Source organism: Amaranthus tricolor, chromosome 14 (assembly GCF_026212465.1).
Source record: "Amaranthus tricolor cultivar Red isolate AtriRed21 chromosome 14, ASM2621246v1, whole genome shotgun sequence".
In the NCBI taxonomy this organism is placed as follows: domain Eukaryota; kingdom Viridiplantae; phylum Streptophyta; class Magnoliopsida; order Caryophyllales; family Amaranthaceae; genus Amaranthus; species Amaranthus tricolor.
Genome location: NC_080060.1, coordinates 1,740,346 through 1,760,276, shown reverse-complemented (window position 1 = coordinate 1,760,276; position 19,931 = coordinate 1,740,346). Strand labels below are relative to the sequence as shown.

The following is a 19,931-nucleotide window of genomic DNA, read 5'->3' as shown; positions in this document are numbered from 1 at the left end:
ATAAATGAGCAGAATTAAAAAGAGAAATTTCCCGTTAAGCGCATATGAAAAGAAATGAACTTTTCTTGCAAAAACTGGTTGTAAACACTAGCAAATGTCATAGAACCAGCTTACAAAATAGTTACAAACTAGAACAAGCTTCTGAGTTGTGCATTTCATACATTTGATCACCGAGGGTTCATCGACAAAACAAATTTACAAGGACCAAGATCGATCTCCACTGAGCGCCCCAAAATGAGATCTCAACAAAAACGAAGCAAATAGTCGAAAATCGAACTAGTTCAGCCTACAAGATCATGCAGCACGAGCCAAAAAGAACAAAACAATAGTACAAGCTACAATAGGATCAATCATTTGGCAACTTTTTACCTCTTGTAGTGAAACCTTACCTTCAACAAGAACTGCATCTTGACCTGTAAAATTAGTTTTATGTGTAAATTCTTAGTTATCAAACCTTAAAGCACAATGTTCTGCTCCGCGATCCCTCATATGATACTATTATTATGCAATAATACGCCCATAGCTATTATAATTACACTATATGAAATAGTTTCGAGTGGTAATTACTTAATTTATTAGTTTATTAATTTGTTTCACGATAAAATTTTAAAATAACTATATTTAACTGATTAATGATAATTTAAGTTAATGGGCACTAATGAAATTTTAACAAGGAGATTCAAGAAATTTTTTTCTACAATTTAGGGAATGTTAGAAGAAATTTTTCTATAACCTCTTTTTGACAAATAACGTTGTAACGATGAAATATCGAATGTTACATGTTATGTGGTCAACGCAGGTTTTTGATGAAAATTATATAACGGGATTTAACATTGCGGTGATTCTCAAACACGTTACATAACGGCCGTTACATCACGTAACAGGTGAGTTTTTATAACTCTAATCTCGATGAGTTTTAGTGAACCCGAAGAACAAGGATGATATGAAAGCAGTATGACTTACTTGAGCTGTGTCATAGACAATATACTCATTGTACATAAGCTCTGAGGTTTTTACTTTCGAATCTACTGGTTTCCCACATGGCACAACCACTTCATCTCTCCATTTGGCAAATCCGGCCTCATCGGGTACCTTCTTGCCAAGTCCTTTGGTGGAATGCTTCCCTCTTGGGGGTTTCTCCATGTACTTGTATACATAACAGCAAAATTGAAGTAATTCCATGACAATGAAACGGATTTAAAAAATCAATGGAGTTCGAGTAATCAAACAGTGAAATTAACATCCCTACCAAGTGATGTAGCAACAATGCACATGCTCATCTTTTCAAAACAATACATAAAATTCCATCGTACTTCCTCCGTTCCCTTATACTTGCCACTGATAGTAACATTTTCCCACACAACAAATCACAATTGGGACTTCGGGAGCGAGTAATTCAGACCAGAGGAAGTATACGTTCTACTTTGTACTTCTCTTAATCGGGATGCATAAAAATAACTCTTAAATCTGTCTTGGTCTATTTAGGTACTCATATCAGGGCTGTCAGGCATACCTATCTAATATCTATGCTCTAAATGTCAGACTGCTATTTTACCGAAATTTTCGATAATTTTGGTCCGAAATGTAGTGTAAATCGCTCGTATCAATTTTAGAGTGTTGAAATGTTGAGGGTCAAACAAATATAGTTGATATGAGATGAAGCGTGTAACATAGCTTAAAATAGCCTCACCTGGGCCTTTTTGAGCTCGTGGACTTTGCCGAGAGCGACTTCACTCAATAGCATCAATCCCACAGGATTTTTCCTGTCCGTAAAGCAATACTGAGCGCTCTTGCTGACAAGGTCAGCAAAGTAAACCCCTTTGCCAAACTGCACGACAAAACGAAATCAATAAAGTCGGATATATCGTGAGGGATTTCAAGCAAAAGTTGCTTGAAGTACAAGCACAAATCTATTCCTGAGATGAAATAGAAGTAATATATGGAGGGACCAGTGTAACAAAATTTGCTAGTTGATTCGCGAATCGCTCAAACTGACCCTAAAATAGCCCAAAACCGATTCATAATTCGCTTATTTTGATTTGGGATTCGCAAGGAGATTAGTGAATCAAGTGACAGTGGGAGGGACAAACCATGTATCCTGTAGCAGGAGCCTCGGGAGGAGCAATTCTGAGTCCTTGGCTAAGGATACCAACGAAATTAGTCAGTCGGGAACCTGCAAGATATTTATCGGTTTCACATTAACATACCATCAATGCTTCTATACGAAACAATCGGCACATGATCATTATTACCATGCCAAAGGAGCATTCTATTGCCAAGCTTCTCACGCTGAGGTGAATACTTATCGAATTCGCCATCCCTCTCAAGCGAGAAAACTTCTTCCAATTCAAGTCTCCATTCCTAGTTCATTGCAACAAACGACAACGAAAATTTAAGAACTTTATGTAAATCGATCAAAATACTTAAGAGCAATTTAAACCTTAACCCACCGTATGTGTAGGGGCATGAGTAGTGAGAAGATACTTCTCGATCAGTTGATATTCTTCGCTATCGTGTGGCAGAGGTGCCATATCACAATGTAGCTTCTCATACTTTGTATCGAGAGAATCATCGCTATCCACATCAAATCCCACCAATCTGGAAGCTATTTCGATATTCTGCAGTGCTTCCAGCATTTTGACCTAACATGAAGAACAATAGATCATGATGTAGCGTGATCGCATGAGGCAGTAAATATCAACTTAATTTCTCTAGCATAATTAATATTTCTAAGAAAACATATAAAGTTTAATTTTCCAATTAATAATAACAGGACATTTTTACCCAACCCAAATATTTTTTCCGCGGCATTACAGAGCAACGAGCAATATATTTCATTCTACAAGAATTTAAGTTAACATTTAGCATAATAAGAAGTTACATACCTTTGATTTGAAATCATCCTCATCTCTAATGACATGGGGATGAATGGAGGGTATCACAGTGAAAAACCGGTTACTGGCATCAACAATCAAACTTTCTTTAACCGAAGGTTGAAGAACCGTATTTTCCAACAAATTTTGTATTTGTGTCAAAGCCTCAAAGCCTAACAAATTAAGGTGAGTAATAGTCATGGATAAAGGGACCACAACTGATTGTATATCAAAGTTCACTAAAGGAAAAAACTAGAGAAATTCCATGGGTGACCCTGAGTGTTAGACTTTTCCACGTGGTAGACAATAAATCCACATGGTGACCCTGAGCTTCCACCTTTTTCATGTGGTAGAAAAATATTAAATTTTTGGTTAAATTAAGTACTAATTTCAACCGGAATACGTAATATGTGGCTAATCAGGGTGATCACGACGTCTATTTTTTGAAAAATAAGACATCATGTATGGGAAATATAGAGTAAAGTTAATAAAAACACTTTCCTTTTATCTATCATGTAGAAAAGTTGGAAGCTTAAGGTCACCACGTGGATTAAAAAAAATGTTTGTCTATCACGTGGAAAAGCCGATAATTCAAGGTTACCACGTGAAATTTCCCAAAAACTAAATTTCAAAAGCAAGGCATTGTAAAAGATCATCACACCTTGCTGGATATTGTTCTTGCTCAGTTTCCCAAGGGGCATCTCAGACAAGTTGATCTCAAACTCCAACATCGCGGCTCTGTGGGATGAAAAATGAAATTAATTCTTGAAGGGAAGAAAAGCAACAAAAATACTTTACGGTCCCCCTGAGTTTGCTACTTAGGAGCTAGTTTACAGGATCTCAAGTTAACCTGTAAGTCTCCACATTGAAGAGCATCTTAATCAACTCCTTTAATGCAGGAGCTAGTTTGCTATTTTCATCATCTGTATCCTTCTTTGGGGCCTCCTTACTGACCCCATAATCCTGAGACAAGAAAGTCCGAAAAACAGTAAGCAATCAAAGAACACAATGTCTTTATGAAGATTATAAAGAGAGTATGGAAAATCATAAATTTAGTACAATTTCCAATGGAAAGAACTTTCCGCAATGCTTCTGGAAGTTCTTTTTATGTAACCAAGCTTCCCAAGGATTTCCAGTTTTTTCCAAAAAAAGCCGCTTGAATTCTATAATAGCATCAGATTTCGACATTTCCTCTATTTTGCTACTCCCAATTTTCTCATTGCCAACTCGGCCCCACTTCCGGAAAACATAGCACCCATGGCCTTTATCATCTTGTATGATTTGAAGAATATAGTAACTAATCAGACCAGAAAACATGAGGAAAATTCAGGTTAGCTGCAAATCAAGGACAGAAGCTGTGGTAAAACACAAAGTAGTTTTGAAGTCAAGATACAATGACACATTATAATAACTGAAAAAACTATATTACCAATCCATTGATAATAAGGGTAGCATATCAAGGGCAAAATGCATCATTTAATGCTAACATAGACCTATTCACAAGCCTAAAGTGTGTTTATATTAAGGAAAAATTACAAGAAACTACCTAATGTATATCAACTTTTACAAAAAAAACTACCTTATCTAATTTTTTTGCAATAAACTACCTTATACAATTCAAATGTTTGCAAAACACTACCATTTAACTGATACCGTCAGTTGACCGTTAATTGAAGGTTTGACCAAACACTTGTTTAGCACATGATGCCACTGGGGAAAAATTCCTTTACATAAGATTCAATTAGTAGCATCACGTGCCAAACACGAGATTGATCAAACCTCCACTTAATGGTTAAATGACAGTTTCTGTCAAATGGTAATGTTTTGCAAAGGTTTGGGGTCATACAAGGTAGTTTTTTGCAAAAAAAAAAAAAAAATAAATAAAAAATTGCAAAAGGTTTTATGCATTAGGTAGTTTCTTGTAATTTTTCCTTTTATTAAAACTCAAAAGATAAAACACAGGAATTTTTTTCAGTATAAAATATTATATGGTATTGATTTTTTTCGTGCCAAGTAAAAGAAAAACACATTTATCAACCTGTTAACACCAGATGACAGATCAGAAATGCTTAGAGTAGTGTTATAGATGCTGGAACCTTCCTCCAGAATGTGACCGGAATCTTGCAGGCCAGAAGCTTCATGTACAGCACTTCGCCCTTTAACTTTGACAGTTACCGTCCCAGAAGTCTCTCCAGTGGCCTCCATCTTGTACTGGTCAATTGGAAGTTTCTTCTGTTTTTGGATACAATTAACCAGATACTCTTCTCTAACAATTGGGATTTTCATCCTCCTGACAAGACAATTTACAACATTAACCGCAATTATCCAATGTGTACGATCGGAAAAGATGATTGACAAGAGTTAACTCTTCTACCTCGCCTTCTTCAGCTCAGAATTTTGATTACTAAGTCCACCACCCACCACCAAGCAATTTGTATCTGCAATAAAAGCAACAGTAAGTATCCCAAATCTTACTGTACTTCAAAATGACATTTTGTTCCGAATTAGAAAAAGTGGATCAAACCTTTCTTGATCTTGGCATGAACCTGACCTCCTGCCGCTTCAATCTTGCTTCGGAACTCCTCCTGTAACAAACCCTCGACAAATCAACATGGAAATGATACTGGAGATCAATACTAAATAGATTAGCCAACTAAAACTAGATTACTCTTCTCATGTATAACCAGTAATCTATATTACTTGGACTCGGGTACTGATGTTGGATACTGGTACGCGTTTATTTGTCGGATACGTCTAAATATTCAATTTTACGCCTAAAAAGAAGTGTCTAAGTGCCATGCCAATGTTCAAGAATCAAGGATCAGACACGGGTACGTGAAGCAAAATGAAGAGTCTGAGTAACATAGCCAGTAATTAACATAAGGGAGAAAGCATACCACAGTTTCTTTAGGTAATCCAGCAATAGAGACCCTAAGTTCCCCCAGATTTTCATCTTTAGAAGACTTAAGTTGTCCTTTAGCAGTTTGGGCTCCGGCAGACACGTTGGAAGTTGAAGGAGGAAGTATCCTCACAGGCTTAGCAGCTTTTTGTGACTTAAACCACTGTTCATGATAAATTTAGATAAGGTTACGATTTCAAAATTAACCCAAGCCAAAACTACGACTAAAAATACCTTGAGAAGATATTGATTATCTGACTCTTCAGGGATTTTCCACTTCCCTTTAATTCTTTCAGGCTCGGTAGTAGAATAAGAACATTTACTCCATTCCGAGATATAGCCATGGCACTTATAAGTGCCTCCAGAATATGAAAGATGACCAGAGCACAGAGGACAAGTTTTGAGCGCCCCAAACATCATGCCATCAGCACTAGATGAAACATGAAAAATAAATTAATAACATGTGTTTCAAAAGCTAATGTGTAACAGTGTAAATAAGCACTATATCTAAAGGAATAACATTTACGAGGAAATATACCAATCAATAAGCCATTACTATTTACCTTAGGTAGAGTTGCAATGAAAGGCACACAACCAAAATTTTGTTTACCATGAAATACTAAACATTTAATATTGGCTAATTCCATATCACCCACAGACCACAATAGGCGCTTGTACCCAGAAGGCCAGAACATCACAATTGTTGTATCACAAATTCTTGTTTAGGACCGTCCCATTAATAGGACGAGTCCAAACTGTATATGACTGGTTTTAATATATATATATATATATATATATATATATATATATATATATATATATATATATATATATATATATATATATATATATATATATATATATACATATATATATATGATTGGTTTTAAGCTATATGCGATTGGTATTGTAGATGTAAGTTAACACTGTATGTTTCATTTTCATTATTACTATATAATTTTACCACTAATAGATTATTATTCTCATTTAATTAAAAAAGCATGAAAGAGGTCAATTATAAGCACTATGTGGTCAATTTTAAGCTCTATGTAATGATATTGAGCTATATATGATTATAAATTGTATGCATTCAGTTTTAAGCTATATGTGACAGAATTTTAGCTACCTATGAGCGTTTTTAAGCAGCATGTGATTATTGTGGGCTGTCTCATATGCGGCATCCTAATATTGAGACGGCTGCATATGAGACACGTTGTTGTGTAAAGCTATAGTAAAGCATATCAAAAGATTTTCAAAAAGTTCAAGCTTTCTTTTGAAATTGTCCTGATGACCTGAATGTCATCCATTTACTTGCCACGGAAAATGATAATAACAGCTAAAAGTTCCAAAACATATAGAAATGACTTACCAACGATCCCGCAAGTCAAGCTCTGAACCAGAAGTACTTTGGTCATTGGCTTCAAGCATCTGTCGCAATTCCAAAGTTGAAACAAATTTCTTCAGATTATCTTTCAAATCCCATAAAGCTCTGGTCTCCGCCTCCAATTTAGTTTCCAGAGCAGCCTTATCAGCATCACTGACGAAAGACTTAGTTTGAGTGCCACACTTACGCATCACCACATCTGCATCAGTTTTTACAATTTTGGTTTGCTGATCACTGTCACCAGCACTTTTACGCTTAGCACCATCTCTGGCTTTCGGTTCTTGCACAGGTTTTCCACTAGACTTTAGACCTACAATGGCCGTCGATTAGCAAGGGCAAAGCAGACTATTGTCCAGGGCTCCATATTTTTTAGGGCCCAAAAAATATATTTTCATGTACAAAATTGATATTAACTTAAATTAAATTTAGGTATAATTTACACTTTTTGCTATATAATATGAGTTATTAGGGGGTTTTATATAAAATAGTTAAAACACAAAACGAGTATCATATTATTTATTACGCCTTAAACTTTTAAGGGCCCTTTTTATCTTTCGCTCTGGGCCCAAAAATGAACAAGACGGCCTAACTACAAGCACTTATTTAGTAAAAATATTAACTTCTAACAAATAAAGAAGAAGCAGAAAAATAATCAAATTTTACAGGGGATAAAAACAATGTTCTACTTTAAAACAGTTTGACAATGGAGAACGATTACCACTACCTGCCGAAGGAGCTTTTCCTTTAGCTGCAGATTGAATGGAAGCTTGATCAACAGAAGAAAGGCTTTCCCATCCAGCTAATTTGTCCAATAATGTGGAAGGAAATGACTCCATGAAACATTTGGCATGATACCATGTCAAACTTCGAGCACCTTGACCGTCGATCTTGGTGGATATTCGAACCTGCCAGAATAATAACAATTAATAGAAACTTCTTTCCCAACAAATAAGACCTCATAGGTCCCAACTAGTAGAAAATTGATCATCAACTCAAATAAAAATGAGTTGTTGACACCAAGAGTAGCTATATCGTTCCAAAGAAAACTCACGAGTTGTGACGTTTATTTGTTTTGATCTATGTAGCCGACCCTAAATCTTGGGATTAAGGATTTGACACTTTTACTGTTGTTCAAAGTTTCATACATTCAATAATTTTTTAAGCCATCCATCTTTATTTTAGATTCTACATTTTGTCATGGTCAAACTTCACTTTTTTTCGAGATGGATATGCCCAACTATTTTGCTTTACAAATTATGACTACAAATGAACATTTACAAGCTAAAGTAAACAAAGATAAAAACAATGGGCTTCTAAAATATTTCTCTATAAAGAACAGTCATTTAAGAGCTCGGCAAACTATTCTAAATGTAACATTCACCTCTCCCTTCATTATTTTTTGGCTGCAACTTTTGCACGTAGCACGAGAAGTTGGTGACACTTCAATACCGTTTGCTGCAGGAGGACCAGCAACAGCACCAGTAGCCCGTCCATTACTATCTACATACTTTCTTATTTTCTGCTGATCTTCCCATCTAAGGGATTCAATGCCTTCAACTTCATCAACTCTGAAGTAAAAAGGGTGCCAAAATCAATCACAACTTATGTAATATCCCTTTAAAATACAGCATATCATTACTGAAAAGGCACTTTATTCAATTTAGCTACTTATAAAACACTTACAATTTAATCTGATTTGCTTTCTTCATTATGCAGGTGGCATGGTGCCACATCTGGTGAAGAAGAACAATTTACTTAGTACGTTTTTCCAACAAACAAATGTATGTGTACAATAGAAAAGCTACTCATTAAGGTCAACAGGATAATGCTTAAAGGTAAACACTTCAAATATTATTCTACACGAATATCATGTTGAGTAAGAATTTAAGAACCTTACAGTATTACACCAACACAATAACAATAAAGTGGCTCTAGACTTGGTAGGTAAGATGGGGGATCAGATAGATACAACCTTACCTTCTTAATATTAAGAGGTTGTACCCTTCATTGCAAAAATAATATGCTACTTCACATAAAGAAGATGCACATGCGGTTTAATGAGCCATTTTCCTTCAACCCATTACAATCAGCAACCAAAACAAAACTCTTTAAGCTCCATCAAGAGGAAGCATTATAGCTACATAGCTTGTAAAGACAACATGTCTTCACCCCGATATAAAGCGGTTCCCGTCATGACGAGTTTGTGTGGGTGGGATGTATGCAAGCTTACCCTTATAATAACAAAAGATGTTGTTTCCGATTAACTCTTAAATAGAACATCATTTGCGAATTCACCAAAATAAAAAGCACAATTTTTTTGGAATTACAAGGGAAAGGGAGGGCTAGATGAGAATCGGACCAAGAACATACCCTGGGGAAAGCGGTACTTGCTCCAAGTGAGACAAGACCCGATTCTCACAAAGTACAAATAATTAATAAGGTGTGAGTCATGATTCTGATAAAATCAACAAAAAATGCTAAGCAGTGGGTGGAACTGTGAAAGCAAACAACATTCATGGATTGCTCTATGAAAAAGTAAGCTTTTATCAATAAGATACAAAACCAACAAAGAGCTATCCTTTGTACCTAGTATGGCCATTTCAATTTCGGTGCTTTAAGCACATGATACAAGTGAGGATAGGGCACAGAATTTCAACAGAAAATTCAATGAGTTTTGGTAGAAATGATAGTAACTAAAATCCAAGCTCCTACTCACCATAGTCATTTAGTACGCTATAAATCTCTAACTCAAGCAATAAACTTACAAGAACCTGTCCTGAACCTAGTACATCAAAGCCTATGCTAGAACAATCAATTAGAAATCCCAAAATTCTTGTATGTTAATCTAGTAATGTTAAGCATATACTCCTAAAACAAAAACACAAGAACCAAACTTTCAACTTCTTACCATGCTCTAGAAGACGAATTCGAAACAATATCCAAAATAAGGCAAAAAGAACCTCAATTGACAATGCAACTCACAAACAACACATAAATTATTGTTCATCAAATACCCTACAACTAATACATAACACTAAATTCAACTCAGTATTTCAATTCAATCACACTAATCGCAACAAAATTCTATACCTCTCTTTCCCAAAATCGGCAAGAAACTCACAAAACAATATCAAAATCAGGAAATATATACCCATAACGAAAAAATGCATCACAAATTACAGCAAAAACAGACATACCCAGAAAGAAAAATCAAATATAGGAGATGAATTATCTACCAAAACTACCAAATACGCCCAGATAGATAAAATTCACATTGAACTAAGTCAAAACCAAACATACCCAGAAAGAAAAATCAAATATAAGAGATGTGTTATCCATCAAATTTGAGAAAGAAGAATTACAGGCATGAAACCGTCAAAATGAGAAGATTGAACCATTTTTCCAAGACGAAGAATTTCTTTGCCAATGTTGGTTTTGCAAGTTCTACAAGCAGCCCTTGCTGATTTAGCATACTCTGCTTTCCATGGCTTCTCTGGTGCCGCCATTTCTTTCTTCCTTTCGATTAAGAATAATGAAATGTAAGGAATAAAAACGAAACTTTTTTCTTTTAATTTGTGTTTATTTTGTGTTTTGGAAGTAAAGATTTATGCTTTTGAGAGAGCACGTTACATTGCAATTGTAGAAGCAGAACCCATAATTGTGAATTTACTCTCTTTCTACAGTTGCAAAATTCATTCAGTAAACCAAAAATCTGTAATACGAAAATATTGTCTACTTTTACAATTGTATTTGTACGTAAGTATGAGTATATACGTATTCATACTTTTATACTTGTTATTACATATTCTTTCTATATTGCAATTTGCTATTAAAAATTTATTAAAATTGACTTGATTAATTTAAAATGAGTATGACTCATCTCATTCTATATAATTTGCACATTAAACTTAAATTAAATTGTAAAGATATTTATGTATACATAAAAAATAAAATTAAATGATTTGTAATATTATTTTCAAAACTGAACTGAACATTTTTTAAAAAAAATTTTTCTTTCACCAAAAAAAATATTTTTATCGACTTACAAGCATTAAATTGAAATTATTGATTTTTAAGAAAATTGCCGTATTTTAGTTATACAATATTTCCTTATCAAAAAAATGAAATTTGAAAAAGTTACTTTTGAAGTGATTGAACATGCATTACATTGATGATTGTTGACATACTTTACCTTCTTAAAAATTTACAAATTATTATAAATTGTTTCATATATTGTACATGTAATAGGTGATGAATTAGGCTATTTTTGAGAAGAGTTGAGTGCTTGTGGAGAACATTATTAATTGAAATTATTATTGTTTAAATATTGCACCATTTAAATACTTGTAAATATCAAAGAAAATAATATCGCAAACCAAAATAACATAAAAAAAAAAAAGTCTTGGAATCATGCATTAAAACTAGAAGTACTATAAATAACTAAATAAAATTTTGTTTTCAAACAAAAGGGCATGATAGATTTTTTTTGCTCAAGTATACAACATTAATTAATATTTTTTCTGAATTAAAGTATTGAATTAATACTTAAATAACCAAAAAAACATAAATGGTTGGTATCCCTGTGATTAAGCAGCTTCCCCAGCAACAGGAATTTGCATGAAGAGGTACTGTATACACATAAATTCCAAGTATTAGAAACTTTATCACAATTTATGAGATTTAAAGGGATGAAATATTTGCGTCGTTTTGTATACCTCAAAAGATTTGCCCGATTTTTCAAATTCAAGCATGCTTAGAGCGACTTCACAACTCTGTGAGACTATAGGCTCTGGGTCCTTGGCAAATTCCTCGAGAAGTGCTACGCTCCCTTCATCTGAAGTTCAAGCATATCAATTAGAAACCCGAATACACCAATTATAGGCGAATTGAATAAACGTTATCAAATCATGCTTACGGAAAGCAGGCAACGTTATCAAATCAAATAGAGGCATATGCTAACAAGACAACGAACTTTCTTTGCTAACCATACATGTTCGTATATTGCTTACCTGCAATGGAGCCAAGAGCTTCGGCAGCCTCGTGTCTAACCATTGGGTGCTCAACGACATCTTTAAGAACTCTAACAAGTGCCGTTGATGCAGCTTTATTTTGCATTTGACCGAGTACATAAGCAACCTGCCTTCAAGAAAAAAACATCATATACAATTTCCCATAAATAAGAAGTGCAAATGATTAAATGGGTCCGTCATTTTACTATAGTCCATTATAATCTGAAACTAAAGAACTATAAATCTCTGGCCCTATCGAAAAAGGGGGCAAATAAACTATCTGAAAACCGTAAATGCAATTGGAAATCACTAACCTCATGACGTAAGAGAGCACTTTTAGCTCCCAAAGAATCAACGATTGCAGAGACAGCCTCGTCTCCCCCATCATTGCGTAGAGCAAATAACGCACCATATCGCTCATACATACCCTTTCCTTCATCCAACAGCACGTCCCTTGAAGATGAAAACAACAAATAATCACTAAGAAAACCAAGTTTGCCCTTTAGTAGCTGCTACTATTAACACAAGAACACCAACCTTAGTTCAGATATAGATGAGCAAGACGCTGGTGCAGCTGGGTCGACCGATAGATATGGAGATGGTCCTTTATCATTTTTATTTTTCATTTCCTCAATCCTGTGCAGAGCTAATTCACATGTTTCTCTAACCTCCGGAGCTGAATCCGATACCAAGCTTCTTTGTAAGATGGGTACATTTTTCTCTAGGCCGATAGCTCCAAGAGCCTCAGCAGCCTGAAGAAACAGGAGACATACAGATGTGATCAGCCAGTAATGAGTCGTCATTATCATCATACTCAGTGTATCCCGCTCAATTAGGGACTATGAGCAGGATCTGGGAAGGGAAGGAAGACGGCAATCCATACCCATAAAGGAGGATGCGGCCAAAGAGTCCCCCGGCTCAAGACGATAGAAAAGGAGAATCCTTGACAGATGTTTCACCTCGTGACGAACAATTGGATGTAAAGAGAAATCATTGAGAATCTCTTCTAAGGCAGGAATAGCATCTGCATCTTGCATTTGGCCCAATGCAAATGCCGCCTCATGAGCCAACAAATTTGAAGCATCTCTTGTAGCTGCAAAATTAAGGTCCAAGAAGAAAATAATATTCCACTCAAGTACAAGCATAGCGTCATTTTGCCAAAAATAAATGGTGCACACTGAATGTAAGAAAGGATGCAGATGCAATGCGATGCGGCCTTGTTTTTGCACAATGGTCACTTGGTACAGAAACATTAATCTACCAGAGGCTTCTAGAATGGGGGATAAAAAGTATGCTATATTTTTTAGTACTTTTTGCAAGAGTTTAACATTGATAAAGTTTCGAATCCATAACCAACAATAATCAACAATATTACAAGAAGACATGCGACCAACTAAGCTGAACTTGGCTAATGTATAAGGAGTTTGTTAACATACGAGACCCCAGTCTTCTGGGTTCTAGGCGGTCGGGCGCCTTGAATGGATATAACCACCCCTGCTGTCTATAAAGGAGACGAGTGTTTGTGTTGAGAGGAGTCCCCTTTTTTGGTAGTACCTGTTCTTGGTGATTAACAAATGTTTATTGCCAAAAATAAAAAGTCATTCTGGCTAGTTCTATTTCCATAGTCCATACCCAAGAAATGAACCATCAACTAAACAAGGCTAAGGTCAATCAGTAGCCATTAATTTCAGTTTACAAGGAGGTTGTCAAAAGATCAACTTTACTATTTTGCACTTAATTTGATGGTATTGGTAACTGTGGTTATATTACTGTTTGTTCAACAACCAACATAACTTGGAATAGAAATTTGACACAAAGGATTGAACTTTTCAGGTAACAGACGATCCAAAATCAATAAAATGGATAAATTCTAATCCAAAATAGGATAAAAAGTGAAAATAATTCAAACCCAAATCAGAATTTACAAACAGAACTGGCAATCAATATTTGACAGAAAGAACTTAGCTTTTCAAGTAGCAAACAATTCACAGTCAATAATATGACTAAATTCTAAAAACCCTAAACCCAAAAGAAGTAAAAAATGAAGAAAAAAAGGACGAAAATTACCCAAAATAAGAGCATTACGAGGGAGGTTGCCTTTGAGATTGCGAAGAGAAAAAAGAGCCCTAAAACGCTCAGAAATTGGCTGAGTTTGATCCACAAGCCTATCACAAAGAAATTTTACTGTTTCTTCTGATGCTTCAAAAGAACCCATCTTTGTTTTTGATTTTTCCGATAAGAAACAATTATAACCCAGTAAATTAGATTTGAATTAGTGAAGATTATTAGAAGAAAAGGTGAGAATCAGATGTCCATCTTCACTGTTTTTTCTCCCCTCTTGCTACTATATTATTCCTTCATTAATAGGTAAAGGTTGAAGTTTCATATTGTAAAAAAGGTGGATGCTTTCCTACGGAATAACAAAAGCCTTTCATCCGATCCAACCCTAACCAATTTTTTGCTCGGATGGAGGTGAATTTCTGCCAGGGTGGGAGTGTGGGGTTAGTAGCTGTTCAAAAAACTCAGATCCGTTTGACCCGACTCGTCGACCTGTAATATAAATGGCAAATGGCGGATCAATTTTAAAAAAAAATTGTAATTTACGGGTTAGTTACCCGACCCGCCTTAACCGTCTGCTTTTTAATCATAATTTTCTGAAAATTCTGCTTCAAATCTACAAGTTAACAATATATACTTTGATGAATGAATTATCCTTTTGATGCCTCTTTTTACATATACAGATATACTGATTCCATAAATTGCTGAAAGTCTACTTCAAGTCTGCTTCAAATCTGCATTTTTGATCATTTTTTGATGAATGAATTTTCCTTTTGATAGCAATTTATGTAATCAGTAGACTTTCAATCCCTCTTTTCTTTCGAAAATTTAAATTTGAAATCAATAAGTGAAAAAATAAAAAAAATTGAACCAAATAATCTAAGTTTCAAAAATATTCCAAAAGTAAGCGTGAAAATTCCAAACCAGAGGTTTGGAGCTGTTCAGTAAGTGCGAACAGCTATGTACGTATTTTTTTTAATTTTTGAGTTGTTATTTGTTGTATTTGCATTGGAGACATTAGAATAAGTAATTACAAGTCAATGTATGTTTCGGGCGATATGATTCATTGTCAAAACTCCGTTCATTCGTAAGTGAAACCTTGGAGGCTATGATAAAGTAATTAATCATATATATACAACAAAATATATACAAATGTTTGAAATATACAATCAAATAAACATATATATATATATATATATATATATATATATATATATATATATATATATATATATATATATATATATATATATATATATTCGATCCAAATACACAAAAGTTAAATATTAACGCTCACGACCCTCATCTACCCTATCCAACTGAGTTGGTCTCCTACGCCTCTTACAATAGTAAAAGGTGTTCGGGTGTCGCTCTGGCAGTGGAGGGGACTGGTACTGTGATGGCTATGATGGCCCAGCTTGCGAGGTCCCCGCAACGTCAACAGGGTATGAATGGTCCATCTCCTCCAAATGATAGTCATAAGCAGGAGATATGACGTGCGTATGGGCGGTAGTCGGTGAGGACTCTGCCGCGACTTCCGGTATGAAGTGCTGGAACTGCGAGCCGACGAGCATTCCATGCACAATCTCCCTCACCGGCTCCTCGTGGCTGTACCGCATCAGTGCTGCCGCACCTTGTGCCTGCAATTAATATTTAATTAATGTAACATTATATTATGTAATCGGCAACTTAATCATTTAAATGCAAATGAAGACTTATAAATTGGGTCATTGTAGGCGCAATAGGTGCGTAATGTGCTGCTGCAAATGAACATCGATCGGCGCACCTTGTGCCAGCAGCTCCAGTCTACCATCCCAACGAGCGATGTGAGGCCAGTTGATGTCCATCCAGTTTGCCGTACCCTGATTTTTGCGTGAAATCTGGTGTAGCTGGGGTTTAGTGTCACAAGGCGGTGGAATGCCCTGTACTAACCCATATTGGCGTAGTACGCGCTCTGGTAGATGTACTTCGACAATGTCGAAGCATATGAGTGGCACAGAAGCCCTCCACGCACCTGAATGAATCCCCAAGTGTTCAGGTACAGCTGCGTAGGCTTCCGCAGGGTATGGGTCCCACAAAAACTAAAATGCATATTATGAAAATATAAGTGATATGTTAATTAAATTGTACTAATGTTAATGAGTACTGAAATATTTACTTGGTTGGGTCGTAGCAGATCTAACTGATCTCGGTAGAATCCGAGACCGGTGCCGGTGTGCTTGCGCGTCCGACGTGCAAAATTCCACCTTGAACCGTACGCAGCATCTGGTGGGGGTTGTGGTGGAGGAGCAGTATCACCACGACAAACGGTTCTGTAAGTTTGGCCGATAAGAATATGCTCCCATGCCTACAGCTGAACATTAGAAATGTAATTAGCATGTAATTGAACTACAGCGGATTAGAATTAAATGTTATTTTTATTATCTATAATATGACTACTGGCCCCGCAATCTCTTTAACGTTCTTGTGGGCAGCACCACATAGCCTCCTATACAGGTGTCCAAGGGCTGCGGAACCCCCAGCTATACTCGGCGATGCGCTCTCATGGGTCGTCAAGTAAAGTTAAGTAAAGGAGTTGTATTTGGTTGTTTGTTTTATCGGCAAACAACACAGCTCCTATCAAATATAAAAGGTACGCCTTGGCATACCTCGAAATGGTGCCTTCATCAGCATCTTCGGGGAGATGCGAGAAGGTCTGAACTAACCACGTGCAGCGCAAACCGCTCCCCCTGATCACTTCTGGTGGAGGGCGCTCTCCCAATATGCGATGCACCATGTCACACCAGCCTGATAGCTGGCGTCCGACTGTACGCACGGCATGTCTCTCGATGGGAAGCCGCGTTAGTAAGGCTACATCAAGCAATGTGATGGTAGCCTCACCTAGAGGGAGATGAAATGTATGCGTCTCCTGACACCATCTCTTGACCAGTGTTGTGATAATGGCCCGGTCAACTCTGCCGTATGCAACGAGGTGAAAGTCGTATAACCTCGTTAGCTCCAAGTACGGAATGATCCTATCATCGATCACCCATGGAACGGAATCCGGATGCTTGGTGCCTAGCGTTTCTGCATCGGAGCATTAGTAAAATGCAAATCACAACTATCGTACACCTAACCTGGGCATCCCAAAGAGGAGTACTCTTGTGCTCATACTGCATAGTCAAGACACTAGGATCTAAGGGTCCTAGAGCTGCTGGATCCATCTCCTCTACTTCTGTGTTCGCAGTAGCTTTAGTTAATATTACTATTATGTAATTATGTATAATATATATAACATATTACCTTGAGTTACAGATTATCATGCTAGTATAATATATATAACATATTACCTTGAGTTACAGGTTCTAGTGTTGTGACTTTCGCTCCCACATCGACAACAATTAGATCATTTCTTTCTACCCTCATCCATTTCATTGGCAATTCTCCTAGACTTCGGCCTCCCTTTACCCCGAATTTGATCAAGATCATTTCTAAGTTCAAAGCCCGTGTATCGCGGCCATGACGTCTTATCGATCATTAGCATAAAGTAATGTTCGTATGTACTTGCATAACTTTGAAATGTATAGCACGAATCCACGAACCTCTCATATGAAAGGTGTCGTTTGATGCAAATAGCAAGTACATGTGAACAAGGTAGGTGGTATATCTCAAGTTTGTTACATGTGCACTTCATTTGATTCAAGTCTACATGTTGAATCTTACCCCCCTTGGACGATCCTCTAGTTCCCCTCCCAGTCTTAATTTCGAATACACCTCTTCTATAATCAAATGCGATTTTGTCATGGAAATTTGCCTTCTTAGTATTGATAATCCTGGTGTCATGCGCTATGTACATGTGTCCTCTAAGTAACCATACGCTAGCACGTTCACGTCTTTGAACAAAGTAGTCGTTTACCCGATAGAAGGTGAATTCAACAAGTGTTGTCAAAGGTAAGAAACGTACATCCTTCATCACATAGTTGAAAACTTCAGCTAAGTTCGTGTTAGTAACACCATACATATGACGTCCATCATGCCACAACGACCACTTCACCCACGTCATCAGTCCGGAAAATTGCCTCTCGTTTTGCAGTCGTAATTGCCTTTAAACCATTTATTACCATAACTTGTTGTCTTTGCTCAGCTGTTTTACCAAACAACTTCTTCAACTGAACATTTCCCATAGCACGATTGAAGTTGCTAAGCAAATGGGGTAAGCAAAACCTATGATAAGCATTAGGTGGTTGCCACTCCGGCTTTTCCATGGTTGCTAAAATATCAGCGTGTCTATCAGAAATAATGCATAAACCCATCCTCTGTGTGACATGCTTACGAATACAAGCCATGAACCACGACCATGCACTTATATTCTCCTTCTCTACCAAGGCAAAGGCTAATGGAAAGATTTCCTTATCACCATCTTGGGTAATGGCAGTCAATAAGGTATGACGATATTTACCATACAAGTGTGTGCTGTCAATGACAATAAGACGTTTACAATAATTGAAGCCTTCAATGCAAGGTTTAAAGGCCCAAAAGACACGTTGGAAGGTCCTAATATTAGGTCTCACATATATACTCGTGTTATTGTCCTCCTTAAAATACCACTCAAGTACTAACCCCAGGTTGGAATGTTGCAAAGCTTCTAAAAAGCGTGGAAGGAGTGAGTAAGAACCTTCCCAGGTCCCGTAAATGGACAACAAGGCTTGTTGCTTTGCACACCACGCTCGCTTATAATTCACATCCACACCAAAACGATCTTTAACCATATGTCGTACGACAGATACCTTAATGGATGGGTCTTTAGCAACACAATTTCTAATGACATTGTTAATGACAGAAGATGTCAGGTGAATGTGTCCAGACGAAACAGTGTCACTACCCAATACACAAGAACCATGCTTACCCTTATTCGTAACAATACGCCATGAAGATAAATAAGAATCGAACATAGCCCTAAGTCTCCACGAACAACCCCGCTTACACTTCAAGGTAAGAACAGTTTGGTTCTAGGTCTCCGTTCTATACTCCACATTTCTGCGGATATGATACACTCTGATAGCTTCCAATAACGCTTCCTTGCTATCAAACATCATACCCTTCTCAAACTCTCCGTCTTCGGTGTATGTGGTATCACAAGCCCAAGTCCTCCATGAGTTGTCTTCCTCATACTCGTCTAAAGGTGGACATAGGGCATAAGGTGTAGGAGGAATGATTATAGGAATGTTGCCTAGGGTCATGTCATTTGCTAGCGCATCCTCATTGACATCCACATCGTCCTCAGAAGGATCGTCAATGAACTCATTACTCTCATTTCCATCATCCCAAGGTCCCATCTCAGCAGTTTCTCCTAAGTTAACCATTGAATCAATTGGAACTTGATTCGTAGGGGGTTAAGAAAAAGTACAAGATACGGAAGAAACGACGGAATTTACAGTTTCCTGAGTTAAAATAGGTATAGGGGTAGGAGTAGAATTAGAAGCAACTACATTCCCTAAAGGTACTTCTTCTACGTATAACTCCAAAGATGGAATTTGGATGGACTTTGAATGCTCCCACTTAGCATCTATAGCCTCATCATCCTCAACAGGAAAGGCAAGCAATTCTCCACTCATGTCATATTTAAAGCTTATATTTACGGTACTGCTAGAAGGGTCCAATCCAATCTTAGAACATATAAAACGTTTAAAGTGGTTCAAATCCATGTTCGAATTGCAAGCAAACAACTT

The 19,931-nt window shown here is 36.7% G+C and overlaps 2 protein-coding genes across 4 annotated transcripts; both read right to left on the bottom strand.

Moving 5' to 3' along the window:
- Positions 1-45: 45 nt before the first annotated feature.
- On the bottom strand, positions 46-10,893 carry LOC130799577 (poly [ADP-ribose] polymerase 1). Of its 3 annotated transcripts, none has more exons than XM_057662717.1 (20): positions 10,519-10,893; positions 8,840-8,889; positions 8,538-8,724; positions 7,881-8,061; positions 7,142-7,466; positions 6,007-6,202; positions 5,771-5,935; positions 5,398-5,458; positions 5,248-5,311; positions 4,912-5,163; positions 3,933-4,170; positions 3,724-3,836; positions 3,535-3,611; positions 2,886-3,046; positions 2,451-2,642; positions 2,253-2,361; positions 2,091-2,173; positions 1,691-1,828; positions 964-1,146; positions 46-413 (listed from the first exon to the last, which is right to left on the bottom strand). In XM_057662717.1, the coding sequence occupies exons 1-20, from the start codon at positions 10,660-10,662 to the stop codon at positions 366-368; spliced, it is 2,967 nt and encodes a 988-aa protein (XP_057518700.1). In that variant the 5' UTR covers positions 10,663-10,893; the 3' UTR covers positions 46-365. The 3 variants fall into 3 exon arrangements, with proteins under 3 accessions (XP_057518700.1, XP_057518698.1, XP_057518699.1); XM_057662715.1 differs by having other exon boundaries at positions 7,875-8,061; positions 10,519-10,876; XM_057662716.1 differs by having other exon boundaries at positions 7,878-8,061; positions 10,519-10,876.
- A 674-nt stretch (positions 10,894-11,567) lies between these two features.
- On the bottom strand, positions 11,568-14,684 carry LOC130799578 (deoxyhypusine hydroxylase). The gene is made up of 7 exons (XM_057662719.1): positions 14,233-14,684; positions 13,125-13,258; positions 12,703-12,917; positions 12,480-12,618; positions 12,166-12,292; positions 11,872-11,990; positions 11,568-11,784 (listed from the first exon to the last, which is right to left on the bottom strand). The coding sequence occupies exons 1-7, from the start codon at positions 14,378-14,380 to the stop codon at positions 11,743-11,745; spliced, it is 924 nt and encodes a 307-aa protein (XP_057518702.1). The 5' UTR covers positions 14,381-14,684; the 3' UTR covers positions 11,568-11,742.
- Between the last annotated feature and the right edge of the window lie 5,247 nt (positions 14,685-19,931).

Bases quoted from the DNA above. Each gene is read 5' to 3' on its own strand.
- LOC130799577 (XM_057662715.1), bottom strand. From the start codon at position 10,662: ATGGCGGCACCAGAGAAGCCATGGAAAGCAGAGTATGCTAAATCAGCA. The intron at 4,171-4,911 runs GTTGATAAATGT...TGGTCTGATTAG, and splicing joins CTGTCATCTGGTGTTAACAG to TTACTATATTCTTCAAATCA. The intron at 414-963 runs GTAAGTCATACT...CTAATTTTACAG, and splicing joins TTGTCTATGACACAGCTCAA to GTCAAGATGCAGTTCTTGTT.
- LOC130799578 (XM_057662719.1), bottom strand. From the start codon at position 14,380: ATGGGTTCTTTTGAAGCATCAGAAGAAACAGTAAAATTTCTTTGTGAT. The intron at 13,259-14,232 runs GTAATTTTCGTC...TTAATTTTGCAG, and splicing joins TCGTAATGCTCTTATTTTGG to CTACAAGAGATGCTTCAAAT. The intron at 12,619-12,702 runs GTTGGTGTTCTT...TTCATCTTCAAG, and splicing joins TCATCTATATCTGAACTAAG to GGACGTGCTGTTGGATGAAG.